This window comes from Salvelinus fontinalis, chromosome 4, assembly GCF_029448725.1.
Source record: "Salvelinus fontinalis isolate EN_2023a chromosome 4, ASM2944872v1, whole genome shotgun sequence".
NCBI classification, from domain to species: domain Eukaryota; kingdom Metazoa; phylum Chordata; class Actinopteri; order Salmoniformes; family Salmonidae; genus Salvelinus; species Salvelinus fontinalis.
In genome coordinates, this window is record NC_074668.1 from 51,122,194 (window position 1) to 51,137,877 (window position 15,684).

General features: G+C 43.4%; 3 protein-coding genes across 8 annotated transcripts in view; 2 read left to right on the forward strand and 1 right to left on the reverse strand.

The window, feature by feature from the left end:
- tsc1a (TSC complex subunit 1a) overlaps positions 1-4,405 on the forward strand; it is a 39,990-nt gene extending 35,585 nt beyond the window's left edge. For all 3 annotated transcript variants that reach the window (XM_055920522.1, XM_055920525.1, XM_055920524.1), the window contains 3 exons: positions 170-357; positions 649-825; positions 2,148-4,405. In XM_055920522.1, the coding sequence (XP_055776497.1) occupies positions 170-357; positions 649-825; positions 2,148-2,799 (1,017 nt within the window). In that variant the 3' untranslated portion in view covers positions 2,800-4,405. The remainder of the gene's footprint in view (positions 1-169; positions 358-648; positions 826-2,147) is intronic.
- A 99-nt stretch (positions 4,406-4,504) lies between these two features.
- spaca9 (sperm acrosome associated 9) lies at positions 4,505-5,598 on the reverse strand. The gene is given in 4 exon segments (XM_055920530.1): positions 4,505-5,063; positions 5,193-5,379; positions 5,449-5,511; positions 5,513-5,598. Coding segments are annotated over 4 exon segments (492 nt in total). The 3' UTR covers positions 4,505-4,907.
- Positions 5,599-5,890: 292 nt separating this feature from the next.
- The window catches only part of ak8 (adenylate kinase 8), a 71,754-nt gene continuing 61,960 nt past the window's right edge, over positions 5,891-15,684 (forward strand). For 2 of the 4 annotated variants that reach the window (XM_055920526.1, XM_055920528.1), the window contains exons 1-4: positions 5,891-6,066; positions 6,530-6,634; positions 7,174-7,258; positions 7,725-7,774. In XM_055920526.1, the coding sequence (XP_055776501.1) occupies positions 5,992-6,066; positions 6,530-6,634; positions 7,174-7,258; positions 7,725-7,774 (315 nt within the window). In that variant the 5' untranslated portion in view covers positions 5,891-5,991. The remainder of the gene's footprint in view (positions 6,067-6,529; positions 6,635-7,173; positions 7,259-7,724; positions 7,775-15,684) is intronic. The other 2 variants (XM_055920527.1, XM_055920529.1) reach the window with 2 other exon arrangements.

The following is a 15,684-nucleotide window of genomic DNA, read 5'->3' on the forward strand; positions in this document are numbered from 1 at the left end:
GATTAAACATTTTTTTTTAATGTTCAAATGGCTCTTGTGTGAAGCAGTGGCGCGCGACGTATGCCTAGTTTCCTGAAACTAGTCACAAATGTGCACCCCTTTTGCATTCCCAGGACCAGGATAGGGAAACACTGCCATAGACTAAACCATTTCCTGGTCCTATCTGCAGGGGCTACAGATGCTGCAGTCATCCATGGGCAAGGAGCAGGAGTGTCTGCGTCAGAGCATGCTGCAGCAGACCCAGGGGCTGGAGGCAGCTCAGCAGCGCATCGGAGACCTGGAGGCCCAGCTGGCCAAGAAGGAGCACCTCATTCTGGAGCAGAAGTTGTTCCTGGAGGAAGTCAAAGGCCAGACCAAGTAAGGGCCCAATTCCACTCAACTTTTTTTTAGGCTATTGCGAGCTCTGATTCCCTTATGTATTTTATTATTTTTCAAAGAGATTGAATTTAGGATGGTGGACAGATTTGAAAGGGGAGAACAGGTAGGAAGTGGTGGGGAGGCTGTATTCAACCGACATCAGCTACGTGCTTGGCTCCCAGTACCCAACTCAACTCTTATTATTCCACAATGGATGAACTGTATTGTGTACTTTTCCCCCCCTGTGAACTTTTACATTTTAAAGGTGTGTCTGTCTATGTGTAACCCCAGGGGCCAGCTGCAGGCGTCGGAGAGCAGGTACCTGGCCATGCGACGGGTCACCCAGGTGCTGCAGACGGAGATGCTGCAGCTCTACAGCCAGCTGGACGCCGAGATGCTGACCACCAACCAGAGTCTCTCGGAGTCTGACACTATCGAGCCCTCCAGCGCTCCTCCTGGCACTTCCAGGTGAGACCCAGCACCTCATTTGATCCCTTTCCCACAGTATGAGGGATGGCTCCAGCTCCCACGGAATGGATATAACAGCCAAGGGCCTTCAACGTATAATTATGCAATATTGACAAAATGCTGCTGGTGTTTTTTTGTACAATGAATGTCTTCTCTCTGGGACAAAGTTAAATGATATAACCATGCCAAGTGCTACCAGCAGGAGATGGTCTTTTAGGTAGGCTATACCCAGTGCAGTGCAATTTGTATTAATTTGAGCCATCTCATCATCGCTACAGTCTAGAAATACAGTACTATTGAAACCAACTCAGTCAAGATTAGGGGTGTGAACGTTTTAAACTAAATTGGGATCCCACAAAATTGAAATCACTGCAGCTGGCTTGCATGCTCTTTCTCTTCACTAATAATGTGAGTGTGTGTGTTCTGTCTTCGATCTGTTGCCTGCACAATAACCTAGCCTATTTATTAATGATAGGCCCTGCTTTACTGAAGTTGCGATACATTGCAAGCCAAGAAATGCGAAATATACATTCCATTGCGAGATAAAGCTTTTGATTGCTGATAGATAGGCCTAGTGCACGGTTCTGACTATGCCTGGTGGCCAACCTGCCTATACTGTGCCCATCCCCCATCTCGCCGTCCCTCAGTAGCTTGCTATGAAAGATGCAAGTGTTTGTTCTCAGAAGTACGCCAACTAATCAGTTTCTTCCGTGCCAAAAATACTGAATCTTAGGAGTCGATTCCTAGCGGAATATGTTTTCTTTCTACTAAATGTCTTTCTTTTTTAGGAGAGCATGGCTTGCATCAGGCAGTTTAAGATTATGTGATGGATGGCAGTCCCCATTTCAGAAGCTGCATTCCTTTACTGACAAGTAAAATGCCCATTTAAGTGGGGCTTCAAAACTTATCTCCAGAGAAGGTTTTGTTTCTTCATTTAAAAAGCACCCTTGGACAAACAAATATGCTGTAAGCCTGAGGTGCTTTCAAGGGTTATATGACTGCGGTAGATATAACTTCATTGCCTGGCCCTAGCGGTTATACATAAGTAATAGGACCATAATTCTGCATTGTGAGTTGACGTCAAAATAATAATCTTGTTTTAACAGAAAACTGTAAATGGCCGTTTTTAAATGTCAAGCAAAATTGTCAATTTGTCACAGGATAAAGGAGAGGAGGTTACCCTGTACATAAATTAGAAGTAGGTACTATGGACTAATCCCAGAGAGGTACAGCTCTTGAACAGAATGTTTTGTTTTATGTAGTGAAGCTGAAGACCAATGTAAAAAGATGAACAATAGTGTGTGTGTCTGTGTGTTTGCTAGGCCAAATGGCAGCAGTAGCAGAACTGTGCCAACTGCTCAGGGCAGCTCTGACCAACGCACCCAAGCGTGGCCGCCTGGCAACGGAAGCACTTTACCACCCGGGGGTGGAGCTCAGTCCACTACCTCGGTGACCCTCAACGGCAGTCTGAAACAGCCCCCTCTCCTGTCAGAGATGTCCCCGACCCACCTGGCCGCCTTTCCATTTTCCCTCTCCCCCGCTGGCACCCCCTTCACTGTGGGTACCTACCCCAGTGCCAAGAGCTTCCTGGGAATGCACGCCCGAGAGCTGTTCCGCAACAAAAGTGATAGCCAGTGTGACGGGGATGAGGACACCCAGCTCAGTAGTCTCTCTCACAGCCTAGTCGCCGGTGAGGAGAGCAGAGAGTCGACAGAGAACGTCCAGTCCAGCCCATTTCCTCCTCCCGCCACAGGCATCCCCTCCCATTCTCCTCCTCCTGCTGCTGCTCCTCCATCACAGGGCTCTGCTCAGTCTGCTTTGGCCCAGGAGCCACCCCCGTCAGACAGCCAGCAGCTTAGGGCCCACCACGGGCAGGGGGCAAGGCCTAGGGCCAGCGCTGCCGCTGCTGCCCGCCAGAGGAGGAAGGACCTGCGGATCATGGACTACAATGAAACACACCAGGAGCACATCTGACGACGAGAGAGAGGGAGGGGTGGGGCAACAGCTGCTGAGGAGCTGACACTGTAACAACAGATGTAAGAAATATCTCTAAATGCAGTGTTATTTTCACAGTTTCCCCAGTGGATGGGCGAATACAGGTTCATACAAAGCTCTATTATATAAACAAGAAAAAAATAATACATTTCCCTAAGCAAGGGACAATGAGCAAATTTGGCCTCATAATTAGCTTTTTAATGTATTCTGTCGAAGGGCCACTGCTATATGTATCCATTAGGGGGAGCAAGAGTGAACAAAAAGTATTCAACAGTGAACTTAACATGGATTCCTTATGGCAAGTCCTATCACACACAATTGGTCTATTGGGTGTGTAAATCTATATATTAAGGCTACGTTGGTCTGTGTGATGTAAAACGAATAACAGCAACAGGAAAATGAGCAAGAATCTTTTGTTAGATGTTTTAATAAGCTATTTATTTATGGTTTTGGCACACCCCAATCTAGAATGGCCTGAACTTTCTGTAGGGTTCGGAGGGTCCTACTCACAAGTGCAATACTTTTCTCAAATGAATTCATCTTGTTTTTTTGCTGCTTGGTCAAAGGCCTCATAGCCTCAGCTTTTTCAGAACACTTTTTGAGTTGTTCCATCACATTTCCCTCCCCAAAACACTCAGTGCCTCTTGTTTTAACACATATAGCTCTACAAATAGGTACGAAAGTTATTGCAATAATCTGTTATAATTTATAACCAGCTAAAGAGAAGCTTAAAGAGTATCAAGTAACAATATGTTGTTTTCTTGATTCAATGGGCATGATCCCACGATACAATCAAGTTTTACAGCAATAATGCATCTTGCCTAGGTTCAAGCTAAATCTCTAGCTCAGGTCGTTAGTGCGTATTCCTGCAGTAGTGGAGGAACGTGCAGTAACACCCTGGACCAGAGCTAGTTAATTCTCATACATTCTCTTGAGTGCCACGTGGCATCCATCTTGCTTTTTGGGGGTTTATTGATCAAGTTGACGTGGATCACTGCATTATTTTGTCTAGGCTAGAGGCCTGTGTTCTTTTGGATATTCAGTGCCTTGATTGCTGCACACAACTGCCAGAACTACTGCAGTGGGACTCTGATGGCGCTCTTGATGTCTTGGCATTGTCTTGGCCAGGTATATGTCTCTTTTCATAGAGGTCCTTCCTCACCCAATGCCTTTAAAGTGAATCGGGTCAAATTGTAGTTCTAAACATGGACATATTGTGAGTTTCTGTTGCCATATAGTCAATCGTCATCTAGGGTGACAATCATTATTGTTCCATCCCCTACTCAGGATCAAGGCTTGCAAGCTAGTCAGTTAAGTCACATATCCATTGAAGTCAGTATTACCCATCTCCAGCTGTTATCCTCAAAGCATGGTCTCTGTCCAAGATCCTGGTGTCAATTCAAGTGTTCCTTTTTTCTCCCACATCTTTTGTTATCAGGCATGTACATCAATGTTAAACACCATCGGAATGAGGAAACTATGGTACAGTGAATCTGACGGTATGTTAATGACAGTTCTGATTACAAATGTTCTGAAAACAAAAAGGGAAAAAAAATTAACTGAACAATATAAATCAATACAAATATTTTGCATTGTCTCTTTTTTTTCTCCAGTTTGCCGAGAGCACACAAACATTGCTACATGGTAATTTAACAAGATGTGGTTATGGGCGCCGAGATAGTTATTTACCGTCTTATTCTACAGTGTCAGTGGGGTTTAGAAAAGCCACCGCATTGTTTTGATATAAGTGATTTCTGTCTCAAAACGCAAATGCTGTTAAACTATTTGTCCAGTTTCAGTCTGTTGTATGAAACATTGTGTAATATGGTTGCCAAGTTCTGAGTAATAGTTGATCACAAGTCAAACCAAGAGAAACCAACTTTATTTCAATGCTGATTTATGTAAAATAGAGGAAATGGTCAAAGGCCTAATCCTGGTGGTGAGGCTGGCTTGATTGCATGCCTGTTCTCTTAGCCTGGGTCTTCCTAGTGTTATGAGCACCAGTAGCGTGCCCAGTCAGGCTGAAAGACACGTCTCCCACACCAGCCGTCCCACCTCGCTGTCCTGAGGACTCAAGCACATCCACATTAGGATTCCCAGCAGATGTGTTTGTGCTGGCCGCAGTAGGTGTAGGAACTGGCCAACCTTTGCAGTAGCTCCAGTGCTAGTGGGATAAGGCTTACCACACCACCGTAGTAGTTCCTGGCCTCGTCACAGCTCGATTCACTTCATCATGTGGGTAACTACAGACAAAGAAAGGACCTGGGTTAGAAAACAGGCAAAATAGTCCAACCTCACAACTCCAGTTTAAAATGCAACTGATATTCTGCAACATTTACCATATCTATTGTCGAACTCGGTCCTTGATGTACATGGGCCTGCAGTTTGCTGATGTTGTAGTTGTAGCTGAGAAGCAACCTGTAAGTGTCTAGGATGACACCTCCAGGGCTTTGGTTGTTGCCCTTCAGGAGCCTCAGAACAGCCCTCTACTCATCCACAATTTTCAAGAGGGTAAACATTTGTAGATCTGTGGCATTAATACAGTGGTGCTCCTTGAACGTGTGCAATAAGGGATGGGTTCATTATTTTATTTAAAAAAAGGACCTGTGAGAATAACTGTTGAGAGATGGTCTCACCTGCATGACTGATGCCACTGGTTCTGTCCTATCATGAGCATGCTCTTGTGACCTCTAGGGCTGCTATGAAAATGAACTGCTGCAGTTTGAAGAGGTTATGTGTGTGTTAAATGGCCTTCAACCTCTCCCTTGCCTCACACATTGTGACCCTTGCCAGTTGTGCACACTTGTCAACAGGAAAATTCCATTTGAGATGGATAAGTTTACACTCTGGAGCTGCAGCACAATATGTATACTCTGCTGCTCTGGACAAAGTCTCTAGACAGACAGCCTTGTACCAATGTAAGTTCTGGGTTTTCGAGACAACTCTGGAAAGGTCCTAATAAATACAGTTTACCTGCTGGTCTATGTGGTGAGTCAGTCTAGCAGTATCAATGTTTTTTCCCTGGATAAAAAGTTACAAATAGCGCAGAATTTTGCTAAATGATAGACACTGTAGTGTGTAGTACATGATTGACAACGAAGCACTGTGGTCTCAGAATGTTGTCTTGAGTCGAACCAACAATCAACGAGCGTTCTGACGTTGCTGGGCAACATGACACCAATTACGTTTTCCTTAGCAACATGTGAATGGGTCTTGGCAAGCGACTTGGATTCATGTTATAAGCGGGTAAGAAAATATTTTACCGTTTTCCAAAAGCCAGTTCCAAACTAAGCTATCTACTTAGCCACATTTCATTAAATATTGTACAATAATTGTACAAGGTAATTAGTTTTGTCAAAAACCAAAGTGAAACGTCATGTTTACTGATAGTTAGAATTTGCTAGTTAGCTAGCATTTTGGTTAGCAAAGAGCAAAAAACACGTAGCTTGTTTACTTCGACTAGCTTGGTCAGCCAATCTCTCAGCTAGAGGGCCTAGAAGTAGGACCAACGGGGCCTCAGGGGGCTTTCAGGGGGTCCCTAAAAAACAGGGCTAAATTAGCAACAAAGCCAAAACACAGCGCTCACATTAAATGGAATAACTATTTGACATTCAGACATTAAAACATTTCATTGTGCAATTACATGGCAAAGTTGTTAGGTATTCAGTTTACTTGTTACACAATATCCCACCTTTTTCCCATCAAACAGACTGCAAATCACCTTATTGCAATGGATGAAACGGCAAAACCACTAAGAATTCCACCTGAAATGGCTATTTATGCAGAGAAGCATGAAATATTTGATTTAGTCCAGGTAAACCTATTTACTATTTCATTTGACAATAACATTGCAAAAGATTCCCACTAGTTACCCACCACCTCACGAGTCTGGTCTCAGATCTGTTTGCTATCATGTCAACTCCCTGTCATGCCAAAACAGATCTGTAACCTGACTACCGGTTTGATAAGAGGGAGTACAGCTACAACCGGAAGTGACTCTTTGTGGCAGGTTAGGTGAGCATTTCAGCTAACCCTAACCTTTTCCCAACCTTAACCCTAGTCTCCTAACCTGCCACATAAATTATCCTAACCTGCTGTGTAAATTATCCTAACCTGCTATGAAAAAGTAACTTCCGGTTGTAGCTGTACTCCCTCTAGTCAGAACACAGGCTACCTCTGCTCTCCTTTTGCTTCTACTCCATTCATCCTGACTGATCTGTCATCTTACTCTTTTTCATCAGAGCTGGTGATGAAGACTACTACTACTTTCATCCCTTTCAATGCTTGTTTACATTTTAAGAAAAATACAAATAAAACATGCTCTCATGGTAGAAAGCAATTTTGTTTTTTTAGACATTGGTGACGAATCTTATGGTTGATAAGCCAGAGGATCCCATCCAGTATCTAATCGTTCTTCTCAAAAGGGGCAGTGTTGAGGGTAAGTGCTCTCTGGTCCACATACAGTAGGTATTTCATGATGGTAACAAATTCAGGTTGGTCCCTACCCGTTTGGTTCGTAAACGATTTCCGTAATGAATACACCTGTGATGTGCATACAACTGATTTCGTGTAGTGTTGTTATTCTACCACTAGGTGACACTATATGAGAAGTATAGCCACTGGCTGTGTTTACATTGGCAGCCCAATTCTGATATTTTTCCCACTAATTGGTCAATTGACCAATCACATCAGATCTTTTCACATCAGCTCTGTTTCAGAGCTGATCCAATTGGTCAAAATTCCAATTAGTGGGGGAAAAATATCAGAATTGGGATACCTGTGTAAACGCTGCTTATGAGGTGCATGGCATTCACATCGCACATGTCAATATCATGTCTTTTCGTTTAATATTGTTTCCTGAAACTAAATTGTGGTCGTAATACATGTTTGTTTAATTTTTGCAGTACCCAGAGTGATGTTGTTAGGTCCACCTGCATCAGGGAAAAGAACTGTTGTGAGTAGATGTTTGTTCTCAAAACTGATTTTAAAGCCTACAGTATTAGGATGAATTGAGATGTCATGAAAATGGATGGATTTGGTTTGGGATAAAATATTTTTTGTATTTGTAACATAAGACAGTAGCTGTACTACGCCACCTCTTGGTTTACACCGGAGGAAAGGGAAGCTCCAAAATGCTAAGCCATAAGGTTCCCAACACAGGCCTACCAAATGAATGACAGAAGTACACCAAAATACAAAAAAGCATGCGACAATGAACAATGGTAAACTGCTAATATTTGATCAGGGCTATCTTTTTACATGACAACTTTTTGTTTCAGTACTAAAAACGAAGAGCAAAGAACGGGTTGGCATTTCACTTCTAAAGAGAAGAATGACATGACAAAAAAACATGAATACATTTGACCATTGACAAAATTCAAGCTTGCAAATGTTTTTTTTAAAGAAAAATTAGATATTGCAATTAGAAAATAAGTTTTCTTTACAGATATACGAGTCCCAAGATATGGCTTGTGATTTTAACACCTAGGGAAGGACAAATTAATAAAATAAATGTCCTTTATCCTTATATATATATAGTGCGTTCGGTAAGTATTGAGACAGACCTCTTCCCTTTTTCCACATTGTGCTACATTACAGCCTTATTCTAAAATTGATTTAAACTATTTTCCCCCTCATCAATCTACACACAATACCCAATAATGACAAAGCGAAAACAGCTTTTTATAAATGTTTGCAAATGTATTACAAATTAAAAACGGATACCTTATTTGCATAAGTATTCAGACCTTTTGCTATGAGTCTTGAAATTGAGCTCAGGTGCATCCTCTTTCCATTGATCATCATCCTTGAGATGGTTCTACAACTTCATTGGAGTCCACCTGTGGTAAATGCAATTGATTGGACATGATTTGGAAAGGCACACACCTGTCTATATAAGGTCCCACAGTTGACAGTGCATGCCAGAGCAAAAACCAAGCCATGAGGTTGAAGTAATTGTCCGTAGAGCTCCGAGACAGGATTGTGCCAAGGCACAGACCTGGGGAAGGGTACCAAAACAATTCTGCAGCTTTTAAGATCCCCAAGAACACAGTGGCCTTCATCATTCTCAAATGGAAGAAGTTTGGAACCACCAAGACTCTTCCTAGAGATGGCTGCCCAGCCAAACTGAGCAATAGGGGGAGAAGGGCCTTAGTCAGGGAGGTGACCAAGAACCCAATGATCACTCTGACAGAGCTTCTCTGTGGAGATTGGAGAACCTTCCAGAAGGTCAACCATCTCTGCAGCACTCTACCAATCAGGCCTTTATGGTAGAGTGGCCAGATGGAAGCCGACGCTTGAGAGGATCTGCAGAGAAGAATGGGAGAAACTCCCCAAATACAGGTGTGCCAAGCTTGTAGCGTCATACCCAAGAAGACTGTAATCACTGTCAAAGGTGCTTCAACAAAGTACTGAGTAAAGGGTCTAAATTCTTATGTAAATGTCATATTTTGCGGTACTATTTAATGAAGCTGCCAGTTGAGGAATTGTGAGGTGTCTTTCTCAAACTAGACACGCTAATGTACTTGTCCTCTTGCTCAGTTGTGTACCTTGGCCTCCCACTCCTCTTTCTATTCTGGTTAGAGCCAGTTTGTGCTGTTCTGTGAAGGGAGTAGTACACAGCGTTGTTCGAGATCTTCAGTTTCTTGGCAATTTCTCGCATGGAATAGCCTTTATTTCTCAGAACAAGAATAGACTGATGAGTTTCAGAAGTAAGTTTTTTGTTTCTGGCCATTTTTGCCTGTAGTCAAACCCACAAATGCTGATGCTCCAGATACTCAACTAGTCTAAAGAAGCCCAGTTTTATTGCATCTTTAATCAGAACAACAGTTTTCAGCTGTGCTAACATAATTGCGAAAGGGTTTTCTAATGATCAATTAGCCTTTTTAAAATGATAAACTTGGATTAGCTAACACAACGTGCCATTGGCACACGAGTGATGGTTGCTGATAATGGGCCTCTGTACACCTAATGTAGATATTCCATGAAAAAATCTGCCGTTTCCAGCTACAACAGTCATTTACAACATTAACGATGTCTACATTGTATTTCTGATCAATTTGATGTTGTTTTAATGGACAGAAAAATTGCTTTTCTTTCAAAAACAAGGACATTTCTAAGTGACCCCAAACTTTTGAATGTGGTTGTGTATGTCATACAGTTCACAAAATATCAACACATGCTCCACCATTTCCTCCACTAAACACTCATCACACAGACCTGTTTCATGTCTCCCTATCATCCACAACTTGGCATTCAAACCTGTGTGCCCAAACCGTAGTCTACTCCACACAACTTTGTGTCCTACATCCCATACTCCCCACGTCTTCTTTTACTGATCGATGCATGCAATAAAATTGCCTCCCCTTACTACGAGCATCCCACTCCCTTTGCCAAAGATTGAGCCCTTTTGCCTGGATCAAGGACTTGACTTCCCTGTGGCCCAGTGTGACCTGAATATCTACCACCTCTCTCCTCACAGCACTCTTAGCCACCACATCAGCCTTCTCATTACCCTCCACACCCATATGGGCGGGAACCCAACAAAAGCTTACCACCACTCCCATCCTCTCCAATCCCATTAACAGCACCATCATCTCCACAAAAAGTCTCCCCTATCCAACCTGCCCGCCTTCACACTTTACCCCCACCTTTATTTCACCAGGTAGGCTAGTTGAGAACAAGTTCTCATTTACAACTGCGACCTGGCCAAGATAAAGCAAAGCAGTGCGACACAAACAACAACACAGTTACGCATGGAATAAACAAGCGTACAGTCAATGACAATAGAAAAAAAATTGTCTATATACAGTGTGTGCAAATGGCGTGAGGAGGTAAGGCAATAAATAGGCCATAGTAGCAAGTAATTACAATTTAGCAAATTAACACTGGAGTGATACATGTGCAGATGATGATGTGCTAGTAAAAATACTGGTGTGCAAAAGAGCAGAAAAGTAAATAAAAACAATATGGGGATGAGGTAGGTAGATTAGATGGGCTATTTACAGCTGCAGTGATCGGTTAGCTGCTCAGATAGCTGATGTTTAAAGTTAGTGAGGGACTGCAGCCCAAACAACACTGCAGCCCAATCAGAGCAGATCGCACCTCAGTGGTTTCACCTCCAACCATCTCAAACCTATAATCATGGCCATCAACTCTGCCGCATATACACTGACACATAATCAGTTAACCGCTTACAAACTCCAACATTGAAGTCTGGAATATACACCCCAGCCCCCACCCTTCCACTGACTGGATCCTTTGAACCATCTGTATATATCCTTAAAAACGAATAAAACCGATTTATCTATATATCTCTCCACACACCATCTCATGTCCTCACCCCATTCGCTCCTGCCCTCAATCATGTCCACATCTACATTTGGTTTCGGAAACGGGCACAGAGAGACGTTCCCCAATGCAATTGCCGGCCCTATCTTTCTCTCCCCCAGTTCATATTCTACAACCTTCTGCCCGATTGTCCACCCTTATGCCCTCTGCTTACCCCCTCCTCACTCCTAGCATTCCCCAGTTGCCTAGACCCCTAAGAGGTTTTTAATGAACTCCCTTTAAACCTCGCCCAGTACATTAATGCAGTTTGCCACGCCTTATCCTCAGTGGTAGTTCCCCACAATCCAACTGCAATGCCGTCCTGAAGGCACCCACACATAATCTCAGTGCCCTTGCCTGTATCCTTTCCAGCACTATAGTACAGTTTTGGCTGACGATGCATAAACAAAGCACCCATAATCCAAAGATAACCTGATCAATGCATGGCACATATACAACAGTGTTTGTCTAGCCGACCCCTAATCATATCCTGACACTGCCTTTATGAGGTTCACCACCTTTCTACATTTAATTGCAATACTCTCATCAAACAACATACTTAAACTCAGACGCCCTACCTATATCCTGACTGTATATTTGCAGTCCTAACATCTTTAACTTTCCTCCTAGAAAACACCATAAAGCAAGACTTGGCCACAGACATCCTAAACCCCCATGTTAGAGACCAATCTTGCACACTCCCACAGCTTCTTGCATCTTCTTCATCACATATTTCACATTCCCACTTCTCTTCCATACAGCCCATCATCAGCATACAAGGCCAATACCCACTCCCTATCCCACCTTCTTAAATATGTAATCTATCATCAGGGTGAACAACACCAGACTAACCACACTTTCCTTAGGAGTACCATTGTCCACTTTAAACCGGATTGATAATTCGGATCCAACCCTCACCCGTATGACTCGATCGAAAAGGAAGTCCATGATCCAGTTATACAGACCAATGCACTCAACTTGATCAACAACCCTTCCCTCCACATGGAATTGTAAGGTTTCTCAATGTCAAAATGCACAACACTCATCACCTCTTTTATTGTCAGGGCCTTTGCTATCTCTGTACTAACTGTAACCAGGGCATCCATGGCAGATCTCCGTCTCCTGAAACTCATCAAACCCCTAACTTCCAAGAAATACATCATCCTACTCACTATCATCTTTTCCATCAACTTACACATATTGGATGTCAGCTCGATAAGCCTATAACCCTCATCACCTTTTCTGAACCTTTTCTTTTTTTTCTCCCGTACAGTCGTGTAGGTAGACTCCTCACTAATACTACTGCCTTCATCCATCTCAGACTTACTCCCATCTGAGCTACGTGCCATGGCTATCTCAATCTCAGTACAGCTGTGCAGCTCCACCAATCAAACGCAACACTGTGTTCACTTTCGATACCGAACGTTATGATCGAACACCCCCAAAAATGACAGCCTTCTTCTTCTATGGTATTATGGTGGTCCGCAAACGTACATTATAGGTGCATGCCGCCACCTACTGTGTGGGGTGAAATGTAACAACAACAAAAAATAATGTTGTTTCAGCTGTAAAGTCCTGGAGATCCAAAACCCTTTTTGCTGCATTCACAATTATGTAAAGTTTCTCCGATTTCTTGTTAGTTTGACCAGGCCCAGATCCAGGATGACATGCATTTTTTATTTTTTTATTTCACCTTTATTTAACCAGGTAGGCAAATTGAGAACACGTTCTCATTTACAATTGCGACCTGGCAAAGATAAAGCAAAGCAGTTTGACACATACAACAACACATAGTTACACATGGAGTAAAACAAACATACACTCAATAATACAGTGAAAAATAAGTCTATATACAATATGAGCAAGTGAGGTGAGATAAGGGAGGTGAAGGCAAACAAAATATATATATATAAATAAATAAAAATATAAAAAGGCCATGGTGGCGAAGTAAATACAATATAGCAAGTAAAAAAAAAAGTAAAAAAAAGTAGAGATAGTAGAGATAGAAAAAAGTAGAGATAGAAATAATGGGGTGCAAAGGAGCAAAATAAATAAATAAATACAGTAGGTAAAGAGGTAGTTGTTTGGGCTAAATTATAGATGGGCTATGTACAGGTGCAGTAATCTATGAGCTGCTCTGACAGCTGGTGCTTAAAGCTAGTGAGGGAGATAAGTGTTTCCAGTTTCAGAGATTTTTGTAGTTCGTTCCAGTCATTGGCAGCAGAGAACTGGAAGGAGAGGCGGCCAAAGGAAGAATTGGTTTTGGGGGTGACCAGAGAGATATACCTGCTGGAGCGCGTGCTACAGGTAGGTGCTGCTATGGTGACCAGTGAGCTGAGATAAGGGGGGACTTTACCTAGCAGGGTCTTGTAGATGACCTGGAGCCAGTGGGTTTGACGACGAGTATGAAGCGAGGGCCAGCCAACGAGAGTGTACAGGTCGCAGTGGTGGGTAGTATATGGGGCTTTGGTGACAAAACGGATGGCACTGTGATAGACTGCATCCAATTTATTGAGTAGGGTTTTGGAGGCTATTTTGTAAATGACATCACCGAAGTCGAGGATTGGTAGGATGGTCAGTTTTACAAGGGTATGTTTGGCAGCATGAGTGAAGGATGCTTTGTTGCGGAATAGGAAGCCAATTCTAGATTTAACTTTGGATTGGAGATGTTTGATGTGAGTCTGGAAGGAGAGTTTACAGTCTAACCAGACACCTAGGTATTTGTAGTTGTCCACATATTCTAAGTCAGAGCCGTCCAGAGTAGTGATGTTGGACAGGCGGGCAGGTGCAGGCAGCGATCGGTTGAAGAGCATGCATTTAGTTTTACTTGTATTTAAGAGCAAATGGAGGCCACGGAAGGAGAGTTGTATGGCATTGAAGCTCGCCTGGAGGGTTGTTAACACAGTGTCAAAAGAAGGGCCAGAAGTATACAGAATAGTGTCGTCTGCGTAGAGATGGATCAGAGAATCACCAGCAGCAAGAGCGACATCATTGATGTATACAGAGAAGAGAGTCGGTCCAAGAATTGAACCCTGTGGCACCCCCATAGAGACTGCCAGAGGCCCGGACAACAGACCCTCCGATTTGACACACTGAACTCGATCAGAGAAGTAGTTGGTGAACCAGGCGAGGCAATCATTAGAGAAACCAAGGCTGTCGAGTCTGCCGATGAGGATGTGGTGATTGACAGAGTCAAAAGCCTTGGCCAGGTCAATGAATACGGCTGCACAGTATTGTTTCCTATCGATGGCGGTTAAGATATCGTTTATGACCTTGAGCGTGGCTGAGGTGCACCCATGGCCAGCTTTGAAACCAGATTGCATAGTGGAGAAGGTATGGTGGGATTCGAAATGGTCGGTAATCTGTTTGTTGACTTGGCTTTCGAAGACCTTAGAAAGGCAGGGTAGGATAGATATAGGTCTGTAGCTGTTAGGGTCAAGAGTGTCCCCCCCTTTGAAGAGGGGGATAACCGCAGCTGCTTTCCAATCTTTGGGAATCTCAGACGACACGAAAGAGAGGTTGAAAAGGCTAGTAATAGGGGTGGCAACAATTTCAGCAGATAGTTTTAGAAAGAAAGGGTCCAGATTATCTAGCCCGGCTGATTTGTAAGGGTCCAGATTTTGCAGCTCTTTCAGAACATCAGCTGACTGTATTTGGGAGAAAGAGAAATGGGGAAGGCTTGGGCGAGTAGCAGAGGGGAGGGCAGTGCTGTTGACCGGGGTAGGGGCAGCCAGGTGGAAAGCATGGCCAGCCGTAGAAAAATGCTTATTGAAATTCTCAATTATAGTGGATTTGTCGGTGGTGACAGTGTTTCCTATCTTCAGTGCAGTTGGAAGCTGGGAGGAGGTGTTCTTATTCTCCATGGACTTTACAGTGTCCCAGAACTTTTTTGAATTTGTGTTGCAGGAAGCAAATTTCTGCTTGAAAAAGCTAGCCTTGGCTTTTCTAACTGCCTGTGTATATTGGTTTCTAGCTTCCCTGAAAAGTTGCATATCACGGGGGCTGTTCGATGCTAATGCAGAACGCCATAGGATGTTTTTCTGTTGGTTAAGGGCAGTCAGGTCAGGAGAGAACCAAGGGCTATATCTGTTCCTGGTTCTAAATTTCTTGAATGGGGCATGCTTATTCAAGATGGTGAGGAAGGCATTTAAAAAAAATATCCAGGCATCCTCTACTGACGGGATGAGATCAATATCCTTCCAGGATACATCGGCCAGGTCGATCAGAAAGGCCTGCTCGCTGAAGTGTTTCAGGGAGCGTTTGATAGTGATGAGTGGAGGTCGTTTGACCGCTGACCCATTACGGATGCAGGCAATGAGGCAGTGATCGCTGAGATCTTGGTTGAAAACAGCAGAGGTGTATTTGGAGGGCAAGTTGGTTAGGATGATATCTATGAGGGTGCCCGTGTTTACGGAATTGGGGTGGTACCTGGTAGGTTCATTGATAATTTGTGTGAGATTGAGGGCATCAAGCTTAGATTGTAGGATGGCTGGGGTGTTAAGCATGTTCCAATTTCGGTCGCCTAGCAGCACAAGC